Source organism: Mustela lutreola, chromosome 8 (assembly GCF_030435805.1).
Source record: "Mustela lutreola isolate mMusLut2 chromosome 8, mMusLut2.pri, whole genome shotgun sequence".
NCBI classification, from domain to species: domain Eukaryota; kingdom Metazoa; phylum Chordata; class Mammalia; order Carnivora; family Mustelidae; genus Mustela; species Mustela lutreola.
In genome coordinates, this window is record NC_081297.1 from 76,621,536 (window position 1) to 76,643,036 (window position 21,501).

General features: G+C 39.5%; 1 protein-coding gene across 2 annotated transcripts in view; it reads left to right on the forward strand.

The window, feature by feature from the left end:
* PKP2 (plakophilin 2) overlaps nucleotides 1-21,501 on the forward strand; it is a 97,328-nt gene that overhangs the window by 36,209 nt on the left and 39,618 nt on the right. For both annotated transcript variants that reach the window (XM_059185665.1, XM_059185664.1), the window contains exon 5: nucleotides 6,864-7,071. In XM_059185665.1, coding sequence (XP_059041648.1) covers nucleotides 6,864-7,071 — 208 coding nt within the window. The remainder of the gene's footprint in view (nucleotides 1-6,863; nucleotides 7,072-21,501) is intronic.

Sequence of the window (21,501 nt, forward strand, 5' to 3'; positions counted from 1 at the left end):
GATCAATTTTCAGAGAGACAGAACTCTTTTCACACTTACATTTCATTCATTTTTAGAACAGATAAATTACATGATTGTAGTAATAAGTATAGTTGGCCCAAATACATTGGGAAGCACACCTAAGCTATCCTTGGAAAATATGTGACTCAACTAATAGAAATAGAAGTACAAAGCCCAACATACAGTAACCTACCAGCTTTATTAGTACTCAGGGAATCCATAGGGTTCACAGAGGGAATAATGAGAATGTAGGTAGTCTGGCAGGTCAGACAAAAAGGTTCTATTGACTTTTTTTTATAAGATCTGTATTTCCTTAATGATTTGTAGGAGTTCTTTACCTGTTATGCATAATATAATATATAATCCAGTGTTGTGCATAGCATGGTATCTTTCATCATGCAGGATTTAAAAATTCTTGTGAAGTCAAATCTGTAAATATTTCTATTCATGGCATCTATATTTTAGGTGTTTCTTTTAAAAACCTACCTCCATTTCTAGAATATTTTTGGTTTTATCTTTTTTTTTTTTTTTAAGATTTTGTTTATTTATTGAAGAGAGAGCAATAGCTAGAGAAATCACAGAGGGAGAAGGAGAAGCAACTCTCTGTTGAGCAGGGAGCCTGACATGGGGTTCGATCCCAGGATCCTGAGATCCTGAGCTGAGCAGAAGGCATACACTTAACTGACTGAGCTACGGTGCCCCAATTTTTTGGTTTTAAAAGTCACATAATTATGAGGTATTTCTCACTGCTCCTTTGCTTATATGTTTGTTCCACAGGAAGAATAAGTAAGGATTTTTTTTTAAAACAATATATTTAAATAGCAATGAACTTTCTTTATACATACAGGTGAAGAGAATTAGGCTAAAAATTAGATCTTTCTATGACTAAATCAGATAAATATTTAAATCTTTATTTCCACTTTTAAAAAGCTGGACATTGTTATGCATGTTTTCATTTTCTAATATAGAAATACTTGAAATTTTCTTTTGCTACTCAAGTTGGACTAGATTTCCTCTATCTCTTAAGTTACTAGTTTGATTATAAATATCATTTCACTTACATACAGGATTAATGCTGTGCTTGCCTTCTTGGCACTTATTCTAAAGCTAGGACAAACACTGGTTTTGAGAATAATGAAACACGAAAATCACACTGAAACTTAAAAAATATATGCATAGTAGAAAAATTTAAGAATTACGTTATACCCAAGAACATAAACAAAAATTCTGCTAATATTAAGCACAGTGCTGTAGTATTTGAATTTATGTATAAAAGACAATTAGAGGGGCACCTGCCTGGCTCAATTGGTAGAGCATACAACTCTTGATCTCGGGATTGTGGGTTTGAGCCCTATGTTGCGTATAGAAAATCCTAGGGGCACCTGGGTGGCTCAGTTAAGCAACTGACTCTTGGTCTCAGCTCAGATCATGATCTCAAGGATCTTGAGATCAAGCCCCACCTTGGGCTCCGCATGCTTAGCAGGGAATCTGCTTGATAGTCTCCCCTCTGCCCCTCCTCCCATATGCATGTGTGCACATGCTCTCTCTTTCTAAAAAATAAAATAATTCTTTAAAAAATAATTATATTGTGCACATAAAGATCAAAATTTAAAATCATAAATGTTTAAAACCAGTGGCAACTTTTTTAATCCTTTTTTTATTTGATTAGGACTCAACCCATTTAGCATGGTTGATCTCTTTCTTCTTTTTGAAACTTTCTTCTTTGGGCCCAGAGTCTTCTGATTCTTTTTCCACATCTGTGGCACCTTTGGGTTTCTTCTGTGAAAAATTTATCTTCAGCCTGTCCCTTAAATGATGCCTTCCTGGGACTTTTCTCCCTCCACACTATCATCTGACCTGTTTCATCCACTCCTATGACTTCCATTCCCATATGTTAAAGATCATTTAACTGCATCTTTAGCCTCTGTCTCTACCCTGGTCTCCAAACTATGTGTCCATCATTTGCTGGACATCCCACCGAACTCAACATCAGCGTTTTAAGAAATGAACACAGTATCTTCTTTCGCTTTTCTTCTCTAGTATACAACCCTGCTTTTGAATTTGCTTTTCCTACTGGGTTGGAAGGCAGGACCCTTGGCGGTTTGAGCGTTAACTCTCAAGAGTCTCTTGGGGCAGGGTGAACCCAGCACCCTAATTACCTCAGTGACCTTGGGCAAGATATTTAACCTCTCCAAGTCTCGGCATTCCTACCTTTAAAGTTGAAATAATATTCCTGCTAGAAGGAATTGTGAGAATACAGTCAGTGCAGTCAGATAATAGTACAATGCCTGCCCTGAAGTAATGAATCAGAACACATTATTTCCTATGTAAGTGAGTGGTAATTCACCCAAGTGGTGTGACACAAAAACTTGAACACAGACTTTGAACTCTCTTTTATCCTTACCTCTCAACATTACTCATATTCGTGCAATTTTAAAGACCTATTAGTACTGCTAAAGTGTCTTGAATCTACCCACATCTTTCCCTCCCCGCTCAGTGCTACTGTGCTAATCCCTTTCAGAGATATTTTCTGTTAATCCAGCTGCTTCATGCTTAATTTCCCTTCCCTCCTCCTCCTCCTCCTCCTCTTCTTCTTCTTCTTCTTCTTTTGTTGAAGATTTTATTTATTTAATTGACAGACCAAGATCACAAGTGGGCAGAGAGGCAGGCAGAGAGAGAGAGAGAGGAGGAAGTAGGCTCCCTGCTAAGCAGAGAGCCCATTGCGGGGCTCAATCCCAAGATCCTGGGATCATGACCTGAGTGGAAGACAGAGGTTTAACCCACTGAGCCACTCAGGCTTAACCCCTTCTGATACAGTCACCTCACAGCATGGAGGGAGACATTTCCAATAGCAGCCCCGCTTGCCGGTAGAAGAAAGGACAAACCCTTTAATTTAATCTGCCAGTCCCTTCTAAAACTGGCTCTATTTCCATGCCTGTTTCAAATTTCATCACTAGAGTATTGACTGCCATAGCTGTCTTGCAGAATCTTATTATAAACTCATAGGAATTCATTACTTAGAATTTGAGAAAGTAAGACACAAAAAAAGAAAAAAAACATACCCACAATTCCCACTCTGGTTATCATTTTGATTTTGTCCTCTAACTTTTAAAATCTGTATATGTACATAGCTGTGATCAAATTGGATATGTAGCTTTGTTTGTATGGATTTTTTGGCTTGATTTTTTTTAATGTGCAAATGTATGCTTGTTTAAAAAAATAAAAAATAATAAGCTGCTTTCATAACTTATACCGCCATCATTTCTACCAAACACCCTGATTTCATTTCTTTTTTTATGTATGTGTTTAAATGGAAATATATAGATATTGTATGGTTTTTTCAGTAACACTGTATCATAAGCATTTTAACATTAGCAGTATTTTGCATACCTCATATTAATGGTGGCATATTAGTGGTGATAGTAGTAGCTACCATGTGTTGAGTGACTACTGTATACCTAGCATGCAGATTGCTAATCTTAGATAATCTCCCTTTGACTGGTGAGGGAACTGTAATGACTAATAAAATACTGGACAATTCTAACATTGCTCTGCCTCTCCCATGGAAAGCTCAACATAAGGATATGTGACAGTCATTAACCAGTCTTCCCCTGTTGTTGGACATTTATGGTTTCAAATTTTTCACTATTATAAATAATGTAGTTACAACTATGTGTGTATACATTTCAAATTTTTTCCTAGTGAAGGTTATTGGAAGAGAATATTTTTACAGTTTTTGATACATACTTCCAATTGCCTTCCTGAAAGGTTATACCAATTTACGGGAGTGATTAACGCTAATGGGAAAGAAAATAGAGAAGAGGGGGTGACATTTTACAGAGGTGACATTTGAGCCAGCTCATGCAAAATGAGTAGGGCTTTGCCGGAAGTTAGGCATAGTGGTCAGAGCATTCCAGACAGGAAAGAAAGAGAGAGCAAAGGCACCAGAACACAAGAGAGCCGTTGCCCCAGAGGAGTCAGTCCATTCCCCCCTGCTTATTTGCCACCGGAAATCATCATCATTTATTTTATAGTTGGCAGGAAAGAGAAACAGAATAGAGTCCTTCCATATATTTAGAAACCATTTCAAATGAAAGCTCTTTTGAAGTTCTGAGACATTCATGTTCATCTGTTTCTTTTTTCCTTTCCCCAAAAGAGAACAAATCCCCTGAGGATTCGGTACAACTGGGAAAGACATGCAGCCTCTCTGGTCCCTTCTGCTTCCCTGAATTTAAAGGGGACAAGGGCAATACATTTGACATTGGCCCTAATGTATATAGGATCCATCACCAACCATTCTTCTAGTTATACGCAATAAGGAGAATGTCATCAACTTCCTGCATTTGATACTGATTTTGTATCAATCTGCTTGATAAAATGTATAAAAGTAACTAAAGGCTATTTTTAAGTTTAGGCTAGGTGTTAGACACTAGGGAGTCAAATTCTCCAGTAACTAGAGCTGTTGCAGATTTCAGCCTTTATCTGAGCATGGTGTGTCTGCAATGCCTTCTTTACGGGCTGGAGCAAGCGCTGAAAGCCAAAGGGATAGAGGTGACAGGGTAGGGGAAGCTTACCCTGCCTCCCCTGCCACCTGGTCAGGGCGATGGACGCTTCCCCATGCCACTTCTCACTAGTTCTATAATCACATCTGGAAGTGAAATATGGCCAGTAAGCCACTTCGCATCATATTTTGAAGAAGGCAACTTAATAAATTATAAATTAGGTAATAGAATATTTCTAAAGTTTGCAAAGTACTTAGGACAAAGAGGATTTTCTTTTCACATCTGATGGTTATACTGCTGGTGTGAAGATTTAGTATAGGTGGCATTTATTAAGTTTACAGAGTGTCAATTCAACCACCTTAAAACCTAACTATGAAATAGGAATTGATGGAATTGGGGAACCATGTGAGTTACAGACTGTTTTAAAATAAATTGTGCCTTTCTGCTTTTAAGGAAGTATAATAATGGGAATAGATGAAGTGATCAAATAGATGATCTGTTGGATGAGAATTAATTGATAGCTAAGAAATCTTTCTCATTCGCATTCTCACACAAATATATTATAATGGCTCTAGACATAGCCCAACAAAACTGCTGTGACCAGTCTACCAGTTGGATCCTGTTTACCAGAAGACGACTTCTCTCCTCTCTCTCTCTCTTAAGACAAGAAGGGGGCAGGAGGTTGGGCAGAAGGAGAAAAAAAGAGAGAATCTTAACTGGGCTCACTGCCCCCTGTGGAGCTGATGGGGGGCAAGATCCCACAACCCTGAGATCACGACTGAGCCGAAATCAAGATTCGGATGCTTACCTTACTGAGTCACCCAGGTGCCCCAAGAGTACTTAATCTTGTAAGATTCTTAACAAGCTATTAAGTAGATAACATATGTGAAATCTAACACTGTGCCAACACCTGGAAGTAGGTGGAGTCATTATCTTTGTTTTATTAATATTATCATGGTTATTATTTTTAAACCTCAACTTTTGTTCGTGCCTTGCCTGTCTTCTTCCCAATCCTAACAAAGGAAGATGTCCAATTGGAAGATTATGTCTTAAATACCATTTATCTATGACAGGGACCCTGGAATTTGATGATACAGAGAAAATATGCAAAGGTGTTATGATGCCCAGAGCATGAACTGTTGTGCAGTGATGAACTTGATGATGGTGATGAACTTGATCTGAAAGGGAAACTCCTGCTGATTCACAACAATAGTTAATATCCTAAAAATTTTTGCATTAAGATGGTGAAAATGACTGGGATCTTTATCAAAAGTTCTTACTAAAAATTTCTGGGGGTGCCTGCGTGGCTCAGTCAGTTAAGCCTCAGACTCTTGATTTGGGCTCAAGTCATGATCTCAGGGTCATGCAGTCGAGCCCTGCGTCAGGCTCTATGCTCAGCTTGCTTGGGATTTCTCTTTCTTTGTCCCTCTGTTCCTTCCTGTTCACGCTCTGTCTTGCTCTCTCTAAAACAAACAGATTTTTCTGCATCAGATTTTAGTGAAAGTCTATGAGAAGGAAAACCCTCAGTCTGCAACTTGACATGTTTCTTCAGCAACCCCCTGTCCACCTCTTGATTTTTTTAGTTAATACTTGTAGCCTGAGATACAAAATCACTTTACTCAGATTGCCATTATTTGACCTCTTCTTGGACAACCATCCATTTCAGAATCTAAACTATTTTTCTATTCCTCGTTCTGGCCCTGCCTGTAACAGACAGCACATTCTTTCCTGCATATTTGGATTGGAGAAATGTTTTTAAAATAGCATCTCAAGAAGTATAAAATTGCATTATTTACTTAAAATGCTTGCATAATTTTTATATAAACCTTTTTTAAATACCCAAAGCAATTGACCATAAAAATAGCTGGCATTTAGGATTAGTTTGCAGTGCTGCTACCATTGCTGTGGTATGTGAATCTTTATTTCTACCATTAATGAAGATGAGCTGTATTTGTTTATGTTGACCCTAAAATTGTGTCCTGGAAAAAAACCTCATGTGATGTGCTGTTCTCCCATAAAATTCCTTGTCCCCTGCATTCCCATCCTTCTTCATTATGCTCAAGGCTTTTATAACTTAACTCTTTCTATCCATTTCGCTATCACTTACCCAGCTTCTATCACTTTACCTTCCTCTTCAATTATCTCATAGGCTCCAGTCTTCTCAAATTTATTGTTAGCTTCTGGTTGAGAGTTACTGCCTTATAGCAGGTATATATTGTATGCTGTGAGTTTCAGATTGTTTCTCCATTGGTGTTTGATGGGAGTTCTCATACACACTAGTGAACTTCATCTGTTGATTCGTATTACAACCAGTGTCTTTAATGCCACATCAGAATAAATACACATCCATTTCCTCCCCAGGTTAATCAGCTTCGTGGCATCCCCAAGCTGCTGCAGCTCCTAAAAGTTCAGAATGAAGATGTTCAGCGAGCCGTGTGTGGGGCCTTGAGAAACTTAGTGTTCGAAGATAATGACAACAAGTTGGAGGTGGCTGAACTCAATGGGGTACCTCGGCTGCTCCAGGTGCTGAAGCAAACCAGAGACTTGGAGACTAAAAAGCAAATAACAGGTAGTGCTTACAGAATATTAAAGGATGTAGAACAGGATACCCCAGCTGGTTATGTTATGCCATCTGTTTTTTCTTAAGCTTTCTGAAACCAGTGGTTGATAGGCTCATCATTATCCAAGAGGTGGATTTCAAGGGACACTGTCACGCTGCTGAGTTAGACCCCAGATTCAGGTCAGGTTTGAACTCTTTTTTACCTGACGGGGAAATTATTTTGAGCCTTTTGCTCAATATTTTTCATTCCAAACTGTGACTTTGACTACATGTTTTTAAAACAACTTTGCAAGTCTCACTGTCTGGAAACCCTGCATCAGCTTACTAACGGCCAACTGTGTAGTTTGAGGATGTGTGAGCTTTCAGTATTGCCTTGGGTGCCCAAGGCATTCATTCTGAAGAGAACCAATAGGAACCACACCCAGTTATTTTTATTATATACTCCACAATCCACTCGCTGGATCTATGCAAAGAAAGCATATCAGGGCATGCCCAAGTGTAGAGGGTCAATTTAATAAAAGAGTCAAAATGCAAGAAATGTTGTTTCCCAATCCTTCCATTGTCTGGACCCCTCAAAATACCTGCTTCCTAGCCCACCTGTCCCTGCACCCTAAAAAAAAAAAAAAAAAAAAAAAAGATGAGAGTAGCTGGATGTGTTTTTTTCTAGTTGTCTACTTCATATTTCAGAATACTGATTTGCACAAATATCTTCTTTCTGCCCAAGAGATTAAAAGGATGAAATAATCTGAGAGCATTAAAGCAACAGTTTTAGTAATCCTTGAAACATAGAGAAGAAATATCTAGTTTCATTTAATGAACAATCCATATGATAGAGGAGAAAATGTTTCATTGATGTTCAAGCTCACCCTCCTCACCATTGTCATCAGCTCCCTGCACACACTGCAGACAGCAATTGTCAGTAGGATTGCCCTGGGGAAACTTTAATTAAGTAGCGTCAGTGGCCCAGGTGGTAAACATACATTTTTAATTTAATTATCACGGAAAGGTTTTGAGGTATTTTTAGGTATTATTGGGTGATTAAATCTCACTTTTATAGATGAGAAAAGTAAAGCCCAAAGAAGTTAACCCTTTTTGATATAACCTATAAGAGTCCTTTTAAGTAATAATGCTTGAGAGTGTTATTTATTTTCAAGGGGGTATTTTACAAATACTATTTTAAATTGAATATATTCTGCACTTCTGCCATGTCCACTTTACCATAGAGCAGTTCTTTTTTTCTGTAGAAATGTTGTCATTCTATCTTCTCTCCCCACTTATATCTTAAAATAATCACATGTTTTTCTATCTTGCTATATTTTAATTTTATAAAACTATATGAAGGGTCATACCATGCTGTCATGGCATGCTATCATTTCCCATGAAAAATTTCCTTCCATATTTGTGACTTACATTAAAATACCTACAGAAACTAGGAGTGATCTTACTCGTTCATGGATTCATTCATTCATTCAGCTGGTATTTATAGGGCTGCCTTCCAGGGCCAGGCAATGAGAACCAATCTAGAGAGGTTGTAGATGTTCTCTTCCCTCTACTAAAAGATGAACAATTATGTGATGATAGGCGCATTAAAAAAATAAAACAAAAGCCATACCTCATAATTAGAACCTAACATTTTCTTCATTAAAATATAGTAATGACAACCATAAGAGAGAATCAAACAGATAAACTGTTCTACGGTCAAAAAAAGAGTTCACAAAGGAGATACGTTTCCTTGTGGACTTTTAAAAAAGGCTAGGATACCCGTTTACTGGTGTTTTGAAGGAGAAAGGAAGTTATTCCCAGCAAAGTGAACATCATTAGCAAAGCAAAAAAGCAAAAAGAAGCGGCTGGTCATTTAGAGTATAATATATTATAGTTGTATAATAGAGTACTGAGGTTAGGGTGTATTGTAGCTCGAGAGCTTGGGAGGATTTGTGGGTGTGTGTCAAGGAAGTAATCCATTAAACCACACTTCCTCTTTTTTGTTCCTCTGATAGAAAACTACCATCAGAGAACATTCTGTGGAATTAATGCCATAGGAACTGTTATCTTTAGATAATTTACAGAGCTGATAAATAGAGGTTTATTGTGCAATTTCTCACGAATTCTAGAACAAGCCAAACACCCCTACCAGAGGGTGCTCATTACATGCTAATTGAATTGAGTTGATACTTGAATGTTTGATACAAATCCTTCCAAATAACTTCCTTTAGCTCTATTAATAGAAACAGCTAAGTAAGTGCTTTCAGGACCTTAGAAATAAATTGTTGACTTAATGTAGATATGTTTATATCTTTGTTTAGAAACACAAAATGAGCAACCATATATGTGAATCTTTTCTTATCTATTTGGTGGATATCTTTTTATTGAGCCCCTTTTACGTGCTAGTCCCTAAGTTAGGACTTTCCATTTTGCATCTTTGTGCCCCCTGACATCTCCTTAAGGCATTATTGATGGTTGCCACATTATCAGCAGGGGGAAGTAGATTGCCCAGGATTACACAACTGACAGAGCACAAGGCCCAGATGCGAACCTAGCTTTATCTGGGTGTTTTGCTCTGTGAAAGTGGCTCCCACCTACTGTTTTGGGGGCAGAGAGTGACTCATTTTTACACTTCTTTGGGAAAGGGTTTGTCTTTAAGAATCTCAGATCAGAGACCTCTTTCCCGCTTCTCTGAGCCTTCCTCTCTCCCCACTTACCACTGGCATGCTCCAGTCATCCTCACACCTCTGGTCTACTATTGTGGTCGCTTCTTACCTGCCCTCTGATTCAGTATTGTGCATTCCCACTCGATTCACCACTCTGAACCTAGTAATTTCTTTCTAATATGAAAATACTGCCCTACTGTGTTCCCCATTAGCTCTAAGACAGGGTGCATGCTGTGGAGTATGCCACAGAACAATTTTATAATGTGAGCCTGGTGACCAGGGGCAGCAGTGTCTCCTCTCATACCCTTCCAGCCCAAGTTCTAAAATCCTAGAGGATTAGCTGGTCTGTTCCATGTCTTGGTGTCTTTGTGTCTGCTGTCTCTTGGACTAGAATCCTTTTCCACACCTAGATCACCTGGTGAATCCTCTCATCCTTCGAAAGGCGTCTTTTCCTCTGAAGCATTTTCAGATGCTTTTCAGATGAAGCATTTTCAGATCCTATCACACTTTCCTCCCTGTTTCCCGCCATCCCCCCCAGCGGAGTTTTGAAAGAGGGGGCTCCTAATGAACTACTTCTGCATCCTTTAATATTAGGATGTCACTTATTTCATGCCTGTATGTTTATTGCAGTAAAAACAGTGCTACTCTTCTAAGTTTCTCAACAGCTGTGGCTGTATGACTGACTATATAAAAGAGACTTGTGGGGGCTCCCGGATGGTTCAATCCGTTAAGTGTCCGACTCTCAGTTTCACTCAGGTCACGATCTCAGGGTTCTGAGATAGAGCTCCATGTCAGGCTCTGTGCTTACTGTGGAGTCTGCCTCAGATTCTCTCTCCCTCTCCCTCCTACTCACTCTCTCTCCCTCTCCCTCCTACTCACTCTCTCTCAAATAAATAAGTAAAACCTTTGGGGTGCCTGAGTGGCTCGGTTGGTTAAGCGTCTCCCTTCAGCTCAGGTCATGGTCTCAGGGTCCTGAGATCCAGCTCTCTGCTCAGTGGGAAGCTGACTTTTTCCTCTCCCTCTGCCCCTCCCCCTCACTCATGCTTGATCTCTCCAGTGTTCCCTCCCTCTCTCTCTCTCAAATAAAGAATCTTTAAAAATAAATAAATAAAATCTTTTTTAATGAAAAAAGGGAGACTTGTGACCTGGGAATATCTGGATTACACACAAATAAGAGAATCAAGTGTGTTTTTAGATAAGACCCTGTTTTTTCTGGCCAAGATATGAAGCAGTTAACCATCTGATTTCTATACATGCATAAAAGAAGCTGCAGAGCTTTGTTTATTGGGAGAGAAGTCAACTCACTGACCTTCCTGGCATTTTCAGTACCAGCCTAGGGGGAAGCTCTTTCCTTTTCAGATAAAAAGACTTGAGGATCAAAGAGTTTCCCTCTGTGAGATTGTTCTCCCTCCCTTACCAAGTGAGCATGGTAATGTACTTTAATTGAAATGAGAACAGTACATACTGATCTCAGAGGTTCATCTTCAGGGTCACTGAGTGATGAGCACTTTCAGGAGTGAGTAGGGCTCTGCCTTGGTAAGAATAAAGCAGGAGATTCTTGTCCTTCTGCTTGTTACATAAGGAAGGGTCAGGATGATTGTTGATGAAATTTGTTGAAAATGCATATTGACTTCTGCATATTTTATGGAAATATTTAATTGGATTGCTATATTTTAGTAGCAGAAACATTCTACTATAAAATATCCATTATGCACCTTTTAAAAATAATTATATATTTTTTTCTGCATTTGTAATGTGCAACAAGTTACCTTGGGTTCATATATGACTTGGACTAAATGGCCTTTGCAGTAGTGTGGTATTTCAGGTAAGATTTGCAAAACTTAGGTGAAAGGAGTATATCCATGCAAGGGAAATTATTAAAAAAAAGAGAGAGAGAGAGAGAGAATCCTCCTGGGGCACCTGGGTGGCTCAGTGGGTTAAGCCTCTGCCTTCAGCTCAGGTCATGATCCCAGGGTCCTGGGGTTGAGCTCCACATTGGGCTCTCAGCTTAGCAGGGAGCCTGCTTCCCCCTCTCTCTCTCTGCCTGCCTTTCTATCTACTTGGGATCTCTGTCTGTCAAATGGATAAATAAAATCTTAAAAAATAATAATCCTCCTGTGACCACTTTGCAAAATGAGGCTAAAACACACCGGTTCTCCTTTTCCTCTTCCTGCTCCTCTTTCTCCTTCTGTACTGATAATAAGGATTCATTTAATCATAATACTTGCAGATTTTGCTATCAAAGTATCATGCAGACTTTGCTAAATAACTCTATTTCTAGTCCTAAAGGGCAATATTATAAAACATGGATTTTAATATCTTACAAGATCCCTTTACTAAAGTTAGCTATTTTTTGCAAATATCACAGTTGGGAATAAATTTCTGGATAATGCAGTTATTATTATCTCTGTTGTAAGTGCTAATTATTCAAAGTATATCCCTTACCAGAATCCATTTCTCTTTCTTTTTGGCTCAAGTGAGAACTTAGTGATAGAAAATGACAGGCTTATCAGCTGCAGCAAAGAACTATAATAGAGATCTGGGTGCTATGAATAAATTAACTAGAAGTTAAAGGTGAGACCAGTGAAAACCTAAACCCTAATACTATCTCGGGGCATCTAGAATCAGGTCATTGAAAGGAACCTCTATCAAGGGTCATTTGGTCTGTTTGTTTCTCAATGCCAGAAATGGGAATCATTTTTTTTAAAGCAATCCCAGTGTGGAACTCAAACTCATGACCCTGCATTTAAGAGTCATGCACTCTACCGACTGAACCAGCCAGGTGCCCTGGGAAACTTTTTTTTTTCTTTTGTTAAGATTTTATTTATTGACAGAGACACCATGAGAGAGGGAATACAAGCAGGGGTGGTGGGAAAGGGAGAAGCAGGCTTCCCACCAAGCAGGTAGCTTGAAGCAGGGCTCAATCCCAGGACCCTAGGATCATGATCTGACTCAAAGGCAGACACTTAATTACTGAGCCACCCAGGGGCTCCTATTGGGAATCATTTTTAAAATACAGATTCCTAAGATCCATTCTGAGATTCTGGCTAGTGAATTTGGGATGTGGCCCAGAAATATGTGATTCAGATATGCCACGAGCTTCATTTAAAAACTGCTAGTCTAGAGAGGAGTCAAGATGGCGGAGAAGTAGCAAGCTGAGACTGCTTCAGCTAGCCGGAGATCAGCTAGATAGCTTATCTAAAGATTGCAAACACCTGAAAATCCATCGGCAGATCGAAGAGAAGAAGAACAGCAATTCTGGAAACAGAAAAACAACCACTTTCTGAAAGGTAGGACCGGCGGAGAAGTGAATCCAAAGCGACGGGAAGATAGACCCCGGGGGGAGGGGCCGGCTCCCGGCAAGCGGCGGAGCAACCGCGCACAAAATCAGGACTTTTAAAAGTCTGTTCCGCGGAGGGACATCGCTCCAGGGGCTAAACCGGAGCGAAGCCCACGCGGGGTCAGCGTGGCCTCAGGTCCCGCAGGGTCACAGAAGGATCGGGGGTGTCTGAGTGTCGCAGAGCTTGCGGGTATTGGAACGGGAAAGCCGGCTACAGAGACAGAGCCGACAGTAAGCTCGCAGCTCCGTGTTACCTTGAACCGGTTGCAGGCTCGGTGAGCTCGGAGCGCGGCCGGAGGTCAGGCAGACGGGAGTAACTGGGCGCTGTTCTCTGAGGGCGCACTGAGGAGTGGGGCCCTGGGCTCTCGGCTCCTCCGGGCCGGAGACCAGGAGGCCGCCATTTGTATTCCCGTCCTCTGGAACTCTACGGAAAGCGCTCAGGGAACAAAAGCTCCTGAAAGCAAACCCGAGCGGATTACTCACCCCGGCCCCGGGTAAGGGCGGTGTAATTCCGCCTGGGGCAAAGACACTTGAAAATCACTACAACAGGCCCCTCCCCCAGAAGATCAACAAGAAATCCAGCCGAGACCAAGCTCACCTACCAAGGAGTGCGGTTTCAATACCAAGGAGAGCAGCAGAATTCCAGAGGAGGAGAAAGCCAAGCACGGAACTCATGGCTTTTTTCCTGTGATTTTTTTTAGTCTTGCAGTTAATTTAATTTTTTCTTTTTCATTTTTTTTTTTTTCTCGCCTTCGGGTAAAATTTTTTTTTTTTTTAACTGTTACCTTTTTCTTTTTCTTTTTTAACGATTTTTTACTAGTTTATCTAATATATATATATATATTTTTACATTTTTCTTAGGTGTTTTCTTTTTTAAAAAAAAAATTCTTTTCTTTTTTTTTTTTTTTCTTTTTTCTTTCTTCCTTTTTGAACCTCTTTTTATCCCCTTTCTCCCCACTCACGATTTTGGATCTCTTCTAATTTGGCTAAAGCATATTTTCCTGGGGTTGTTGCCACCCTTTTAGTATTTTACTTGCCCCTTCATTTACTCTTATCTGGACAAAATGACAAGACGTAAAAATTCACCACAAAAAAAAGAACAAGAGGCAGTACCGAAGGCTAGGGACCTAATCAATACAGACATCGGTAATATGTCAGATCTAGAGTTCAGAATGACAATTCTCAAGGTTCTAGCCGGGCTCGAAAAAGGCATGGAAGATATTAGAGAAACCCTCTCGAGAGATATAAAAGCCCTTTCTGGAGAAATAAAAGAACTAAAATCTAACCAAGTTGAAATCAAAAAAGCTATTAATGAGGTGCAATCAAAAATGGAGGCTCTCACTGCTAGGATAAATGAGGCAGAAGAAAGAATTAGTGATATAGAAGACCAAATGACAGAGAATAAAGAAGCTGATCAAAAGAGGGACAAACAGCTACTGGACCACGAGGGGAGAATTCGAGAAATAAGTGACACCATAAGACGAAACAACATTAGAATAATTGGGATTCCAGAAGAAGAAGAAAGTGAGAGGGGAGCAGAAGGTATACTGGAGAGAATTATTGGGGAGAATTTCCCCAATATGGCAAAGGGAACAAGCATCAAAATTCAGGAGGTTCAGAGAATGCCCCTCAAAATAAATAAGAATAGGCCCACACCCCGTCACATAATAGTAAAATTTACAAGTCTCAATGACAAAGAGAAAATCCTGAAAGCAGCCCGGGAAAAGAAGTCTGTAACATACAATGGTAAAAATATTAGATTGGCAGCTGACTTATCCACAGAGACCTGGCAGGCCAGAAAGAGCTGGCATGATATTTTCAGAGCACTAAACGAGAAAAACATGCAGCCAAGAATACTATATCCAGCTAGGCTATCATTGAAAATAGAAGGAGAGATTAAAAGCTTCCAGGACAAACAACAACTGAAAGAATTTGCAAATACCAAACCAGCTCTACAGGAAATATTGAAAGGGGTCCTCTAAGCAAAGAGAGAGCCTACAAGTGGTAGATCAGAAAGGAACAGAGACCATATACAGTAACAGTCACCTTACAGGCAATACAATGGCACTAAATTCATATCTCTCAATAGTTACCCTGAATGTGAATGGGCTAAATGCCCCTGTCAAAAGACACAGGGTATCAGAATGGATAAAAAAACAAAACCCATCTATATGTTGCCTCCAAGAAACACATTTTAAGCCCGAAGACACCTCCAGATTTAAAGTGAGGGGGTGGAAAAGAATTTACCATGCTAATGGACATCAGAAGAAAGCAGGAGTGGCAATCCTTATATCAGATCAATTAGATTTTAAGCCAAAGACTGTAATAAGAGATGAGGAAGGACACTATATCATACTCAAAGGGTCTGTCCAACAAGAAGATTTAACAATTTTAAATATCTATGCCCCCAACGTGGGAGCAGCCAACTATATAAACCAATTAATAACAAAATCAAAGAAACACATAAACAACAATACAATAATAGTAGGGGACTTTAATATTCCCCTCACTGAAATGGACAGGTCATCCAAGCAAAAGATCAGCAAGGAAATAAAGGCCTTAAATGACACACTGGACCAGATGGACATCACAGATATATTCAGAATATTTCATCCCAAAGCAACAGAATACACATTCTTCTCTAGTGCACATGGTACATTCTCCAGAATAGATCACATCCTCGGTCCTAAATCAGGACTCAACCGGTATCAAAAGATTGGGATCATTCCCTGCATATTTTCAGACCACAATGCTCTAAAGCTAGAACTCAACCACAAAAGGAAGTTTGGAAAGAACCCAAATACATGGAGACTAAACAGTATCCTTCTAAAGAATGAATGGGTCAACCGGGAAATTAAAGAAGAATTGAAAAAAATCATGGAAACAAATGATAATGAAAATACAACGGTTCAAAATCTGTGGGACACAACAAAGGCAGTCCTGAGAGGAAAATATATAGCGGTACAAGCCTTTCTCAAGAAACAAGAAAGGTCTCAGGTACACAACCTAACCCTACACCTAAAGGAGCTGGAGAAGGAACAAGAAAGAAACCCTAAGCCCAGCAGGAGAAGAGAAATCATAAAGATCAGAGCAGAAATCAATGAAATAGAAACCAAAAAAACAATAGAACAAATCAACGAAACTAGGAGCTGGTTCTTTGAAAGAATTAATAAAATTGATAAACCCCTGGCCCGACTTATCAAAAAGAAAAGAGAAAGGACCCAAATAAATAAAATCATGAATGAAAGAGGAGAGATCACAACTAACACCAAGGAAATACAAACTATTATAAGAACATACTATGAGCAACTCTACGGCAATAAATTTGACAATCTGGAAGAAATGGATGCATTCCTAGAAACATATAAACTACCACAACTGAACCATGAAGAAATAGAAAGCCTGAACAGACCCATAACCAGTAAGGAGATTGAAACAGTCATTAAAAATCTCCAAACAAACAAAAGCCCAGGGCCAGACGGCTTCCCGGGGGAATTCTACCAAACATTTAAAGAAGAACTAATTCCTATTCTCCTGAAACTGTTCCAAAAAATAGAAATGGAAGGAAAACTTCCAAACTCATTTTATGAGGCCAGCATCACCCTGATCCCAAAACCAGACAAGGATCCCACCAAAAAAGAGAGCTATAGACCGATATCCTTGATGAACACAGATGCGAAAATACTCAACAAAATACTAGCCAATCGGATTCAACAGTACATTAAAAAGATTATTCACCACGACCAAGTGGGATTTATTCCAGGGCTGCAAGGTTGGTTCAACATCCGCAAATCAGTCAATGTGATACAACACATCAATAAAAGTAAGAACAAGAACCATATGATACTCTCAATAGATGCTGAAAAAGCATTTGACAAAGTACAACATCCCTTCCTGATCAAAACTCTTCAAAGTGTAGGGATAGAGGGCACATACCTCAATATCATCAAAGCCATCTATGAAAAACCCACCGCAAATATCATTCTCAATGGAGAAAAACTGAAAGCTTTTCCGCTAAGGTCAGGAACACGGCAGGGATGTCCATTATCACCACTGCTATTCAACATCGTACTAGAGGTCCTAGCCTCAGCAATCAGACAACAAAAGGAAATTAAAGGCATCCAAATCGGCAAAGAAGAAGTCAAATTATCACTCTTCGCAGATGATATGATACTATATGTGGAAAACCCAAAAGACTCCACTCCAAAACTGCTAGAACTTATACAGGAATTCAGTAAAGTGTCAGGATATAAAATCAATGCACAGAAATCAGTTGCATTTCTCTACACCAACAGCAAGACAGAAGAAAGAGATATTAAGGAGTCAATCCCATTTACAATTGCATCCAAAACCATAAGATACCTAGGAATAAACCTAACCAAAGAGACACAGAATCTATACTCAGAAAACTATAAAGTACTCATGAAAGAAATTGAGGAAGACACAAAGAAATGGAAAAATGTTCCATGCTCCTGGATTGGAAGAATAAATATTGTGAAAATGTCTATGCTACCTAAAGCAATCTACACATTTAATGCAATTCCTATCAAAGTACCATCCATCTTTTTCAAAGAAATGGAACAAATAATTCTAAAATTTATATGGAACCAGAAAAGACCTCGAATAGCCAAAGGGATATTGAAAAAGAAAGCCAACGTTGGTGGCATCACAATTCCGGACTTCAAGCTCTATTACAAAGCTGTCATCATCAAGACAGCATGGTACTGGCACAAAAACAGACACATAGATCAATGGAACAGAATAGAGAGCCCAGAAATAGACCCTCAACTCTATGGTCAACTAATCTTCGACAAAGCAGGAAAGAATGTCCAATGGAAAAAAGACAGCCTTTTCAATAAATGGTGCTGGGAAAATTGGACAGCCACATGCAGAAAAATGAAATTGGACCATTTCCTTACACCACACACAAAAATAGACTCAAAATGGATGAAGGACCTCAATGTACGAAAGGAATCCATCAAAATCCTTGAGGAGAACACGGGCAGCAACCTCTTCGACCTCTGCCGCAGCAACATCTTCCTAGGAACAACGCAAAAGGCAAGGGAAGCAAGGGAAAAAATGAACTACTGGGATTTCATCAAGATCAAAAGCTTTTGCACAGCAAAGGAAACAGTTAACAAAATCAAAAGACAACTGACAGAATGGGAGAAGATATTTGCAAACGACATATCAGATAAAGGACTAGTGTCCAGAATCTATAAAGAACTTAGCAAACTCAACACCCAAAGAACAAATAATCCAATCAAGAAATGGGCAGAAGACATGAACAGACATTTCTGCAAAGAAGACATCCAGATGGCCAACAGACACATGAAAAAGTGCTCCATATCACTTGGCATCAGGGAAATACAAATCAAAACCACAATGAGATATCACCTCACACCAGTCAGAATGGCTAAAATCAACAAGTCAGGAAATGACAGATGCTGGCGAGGATGCGGAGAAAGGGGAACCCTCCTACACTGTTGGTGGGAATGCAAGCTGGTGCAGCCACTCTGGAAAACAGCATGGAGGTTCCTCAAAATGTTGAAAATAGAACTGCCCTATGACCCAGCAATTGCACTATTGGGTATTTACCCTAAAGATACAAATGTAGTGATCCAAAGGGACACATGCACCCGAATGTTTATAGCAGCAATGTCCACAATAGCCAAACTATGGAAAGAACCTAGATGTCCATCAACAGATGAATGGATCAAGAAGATGTGGTATATATACACAATGGAATACTATGCAGCCATCAAAAGAAATGAAATCTTGCCATTTGCAACAACATGGATGGAACTAGAGCGTATCATGCTTAGCGAAATAAGTCAAGCAGAGAAAGACAACTATCATATGATCTCCCTGATATGAGGAAGTGGTGATGCAACATGGAGGCTTAAGTGGGTAGAAGAATAAATGAAACAAGATGGGATTGGGAGGGAGACAAACCATAAGTGACTCTTAATCTCACAAAACAAACTGAGGGTTGCCGGGGGGAGGGGGTTGGGGAGAAGGGGGTGGGATTATGGACATTGGGGAGGGTATGTGATTTGGTGAGTGCTGTGAAGTGTGTAAACCTGGTGATTCACAGACCTGGGGATAAAAATATATGTATATAAAAAATATATGTTTATAAAAAATAAAAAATAAAAAAAAAAAAAATAAAAAAAATAAAAACTGCTAGTCTAGTGTAGCACTCTAGCTTTAAGATAAAAAAAAAAAAAACCCTTGTCAGTGTTTTCCCAAAGGATGAGCTCATTTTTTTATCAGCTCCTGCGATAGAACTGGATCTTACAAGCAGATCTTTCTCTTTCCTTCAAAGCTCTCTTAGAAGTTTGTATTTCCAGTAAGCTAGAATATTTTTCCCTAGAATTTCCACTCATTAGTTCTGGTTTTGCCTTCTTATAGTCACACACATTCACAAAGATATCTAGGTGTTAAATCTGCATTTCTTTCATTACTATGTGTATTAGATTCTAATATTTTTTAGCTTGTATATATTTTTCAAGCAATTGAATCTTTAGTGACTTCTAAGAACTCTCTGTATTAAGGAAATTAACCTTGTGTTGTCATATGTATTTTCCCATTCCGTAGTTGGTCCTTTATTGATTTCGTATGTACATGTAGGAGGAATTTAATCTCGAATCTCAAGTGAACACTTAAGCTCCTTCCTAGCTTCGTGCCATACAAAAATTTGGCAGGCATGACATTTCTATAAGATACCCTACATTAAAAATTCAAAAATTATACTCACACTCACAAACCGGATTCTTTTATAGAAGTAATACCACATGCCCAGCTATAAAGGATATCCGACTTTTGAAGGAAAATTCCACTCCCTTTGTTTAAAATTAATCCTCTTCTGGTTTTTATTGTAAGGTATACTTTTCCTTTGAGTGCCCTGTGTGGTCCTTTTTAAAAAGGAGGAAATGTCATTATGCTTTACATCTTTAAGCCTCTGGCAAGCAGAGACTGTTAATTTGTTTATTTATTTAAAACAGGAAGCTATTTTTTTTTCCTTTTCTCTCTTTTCTTCTTAACTTTCTTTAGTGGCTTAGTAACCACGCAACTCAACCTCAGAACTGCCTCTAAATTGTTTTCAACCACCTTTGGAGTTTTATTCTGTCACTCCTCCATCCAGTGCCCCTCAAAATGGAGTGGGAGGAATGAAGTTATTGTGTTACAAAACCTGAGACTGAGAGACACTGCTCCTGACTAACCCCCAGAGCCAGTTGGAGCAGGAGAAGACCTCCTCCTGAGCCAGAATGCTGGGCCTCGCCAGACTGAAGACCCAGTGTCGCTCTTTCTGACAGAAGCTCAGCGTAGGCTGCAGTGGAAATTTGGTTATCGTTTCAGAAATTACATACTGGTACACAGCCAAAGTAAACTGATGAAGGTCAGGAGAGTGTGTCTGGCCTCAAGTGTTCTAAATGGTGGGCTAAGTATTAGTATAGTCTAATAATTAGCACCTTTAACTGCGCAGATGATTATTTCAATCATTAAAATCAGGGCTGATGATATCACCACTGAATTCAGCCCCACCCCCACCCATAAAAGCACCTTTGCTTTTTTCACTGAGTAGACAGTCCTGTATACCAGTGCTTCCTCTATCTTTTTTGCAGACAAAGCAGTACATTTTTTTTTTTAAGATTTCATTTATTTATTTGACAGAGAGAAATCACAAGTAGATGGAGAGGCAGGCAGAGAGAGAGAGAGAGAGAGGGAAGCAGGCTCCCTGCTGAGCAGAGAGCCCGATGCAGGACTCGATCCCAGGACCCTGAGATCATGACCCGAGCCAAAGGCAGCAGCTTAACCCACTGAGCCACCCAGGCGCCCAAAGCAGTACATTTTTAAAAGTTGGAATTACCGACTGGGTGGTGAGGGGAATGAATAGGGAAAATGAAGATTTCTTCTCTTTCTGCCCCTTCTCTTTCTCTGCCCTCCTGGATGCTAGTGAGTTAGTCATTTACTGAGGTGTGAAGGAAGGTAAGGCAACTTTACCCCTCCTGGGAGTCACTGGAATAGCCAGCAAGAGGAGCGTGGTCCTTGCACTGAACCAGAAGTATTTAAATGCCACATTTGTAAGAGAATCAAATCCTCAATGTATGTGCCACTTTGCATTCTTTCTGAGATACCCAGCTTCAGCCTCTGTCTCACAGATGCCCTGGAAGGTACAGTACGCGGTTATCTTCATTTCTTTCAGTATTGGCTAATATAGCCTTTCTCTTTAATGGCGGGTCAGGGGAGAGGTTTCAAGAGGAAAGAGAAGTTGAATGAGGACAGTGGTACCAGCCTTAGACCAAATGCTTTAGGCCATACACGTTGGCAAATTGATCAAATACTCTTATATCTCCTTCACTGCCAAACTGTAATATAGGAAATACACGAGGTATCTAGCATAAATTCTGGGAGGACAGAAAGTCTACCATTGGGTAGGATTTAGTA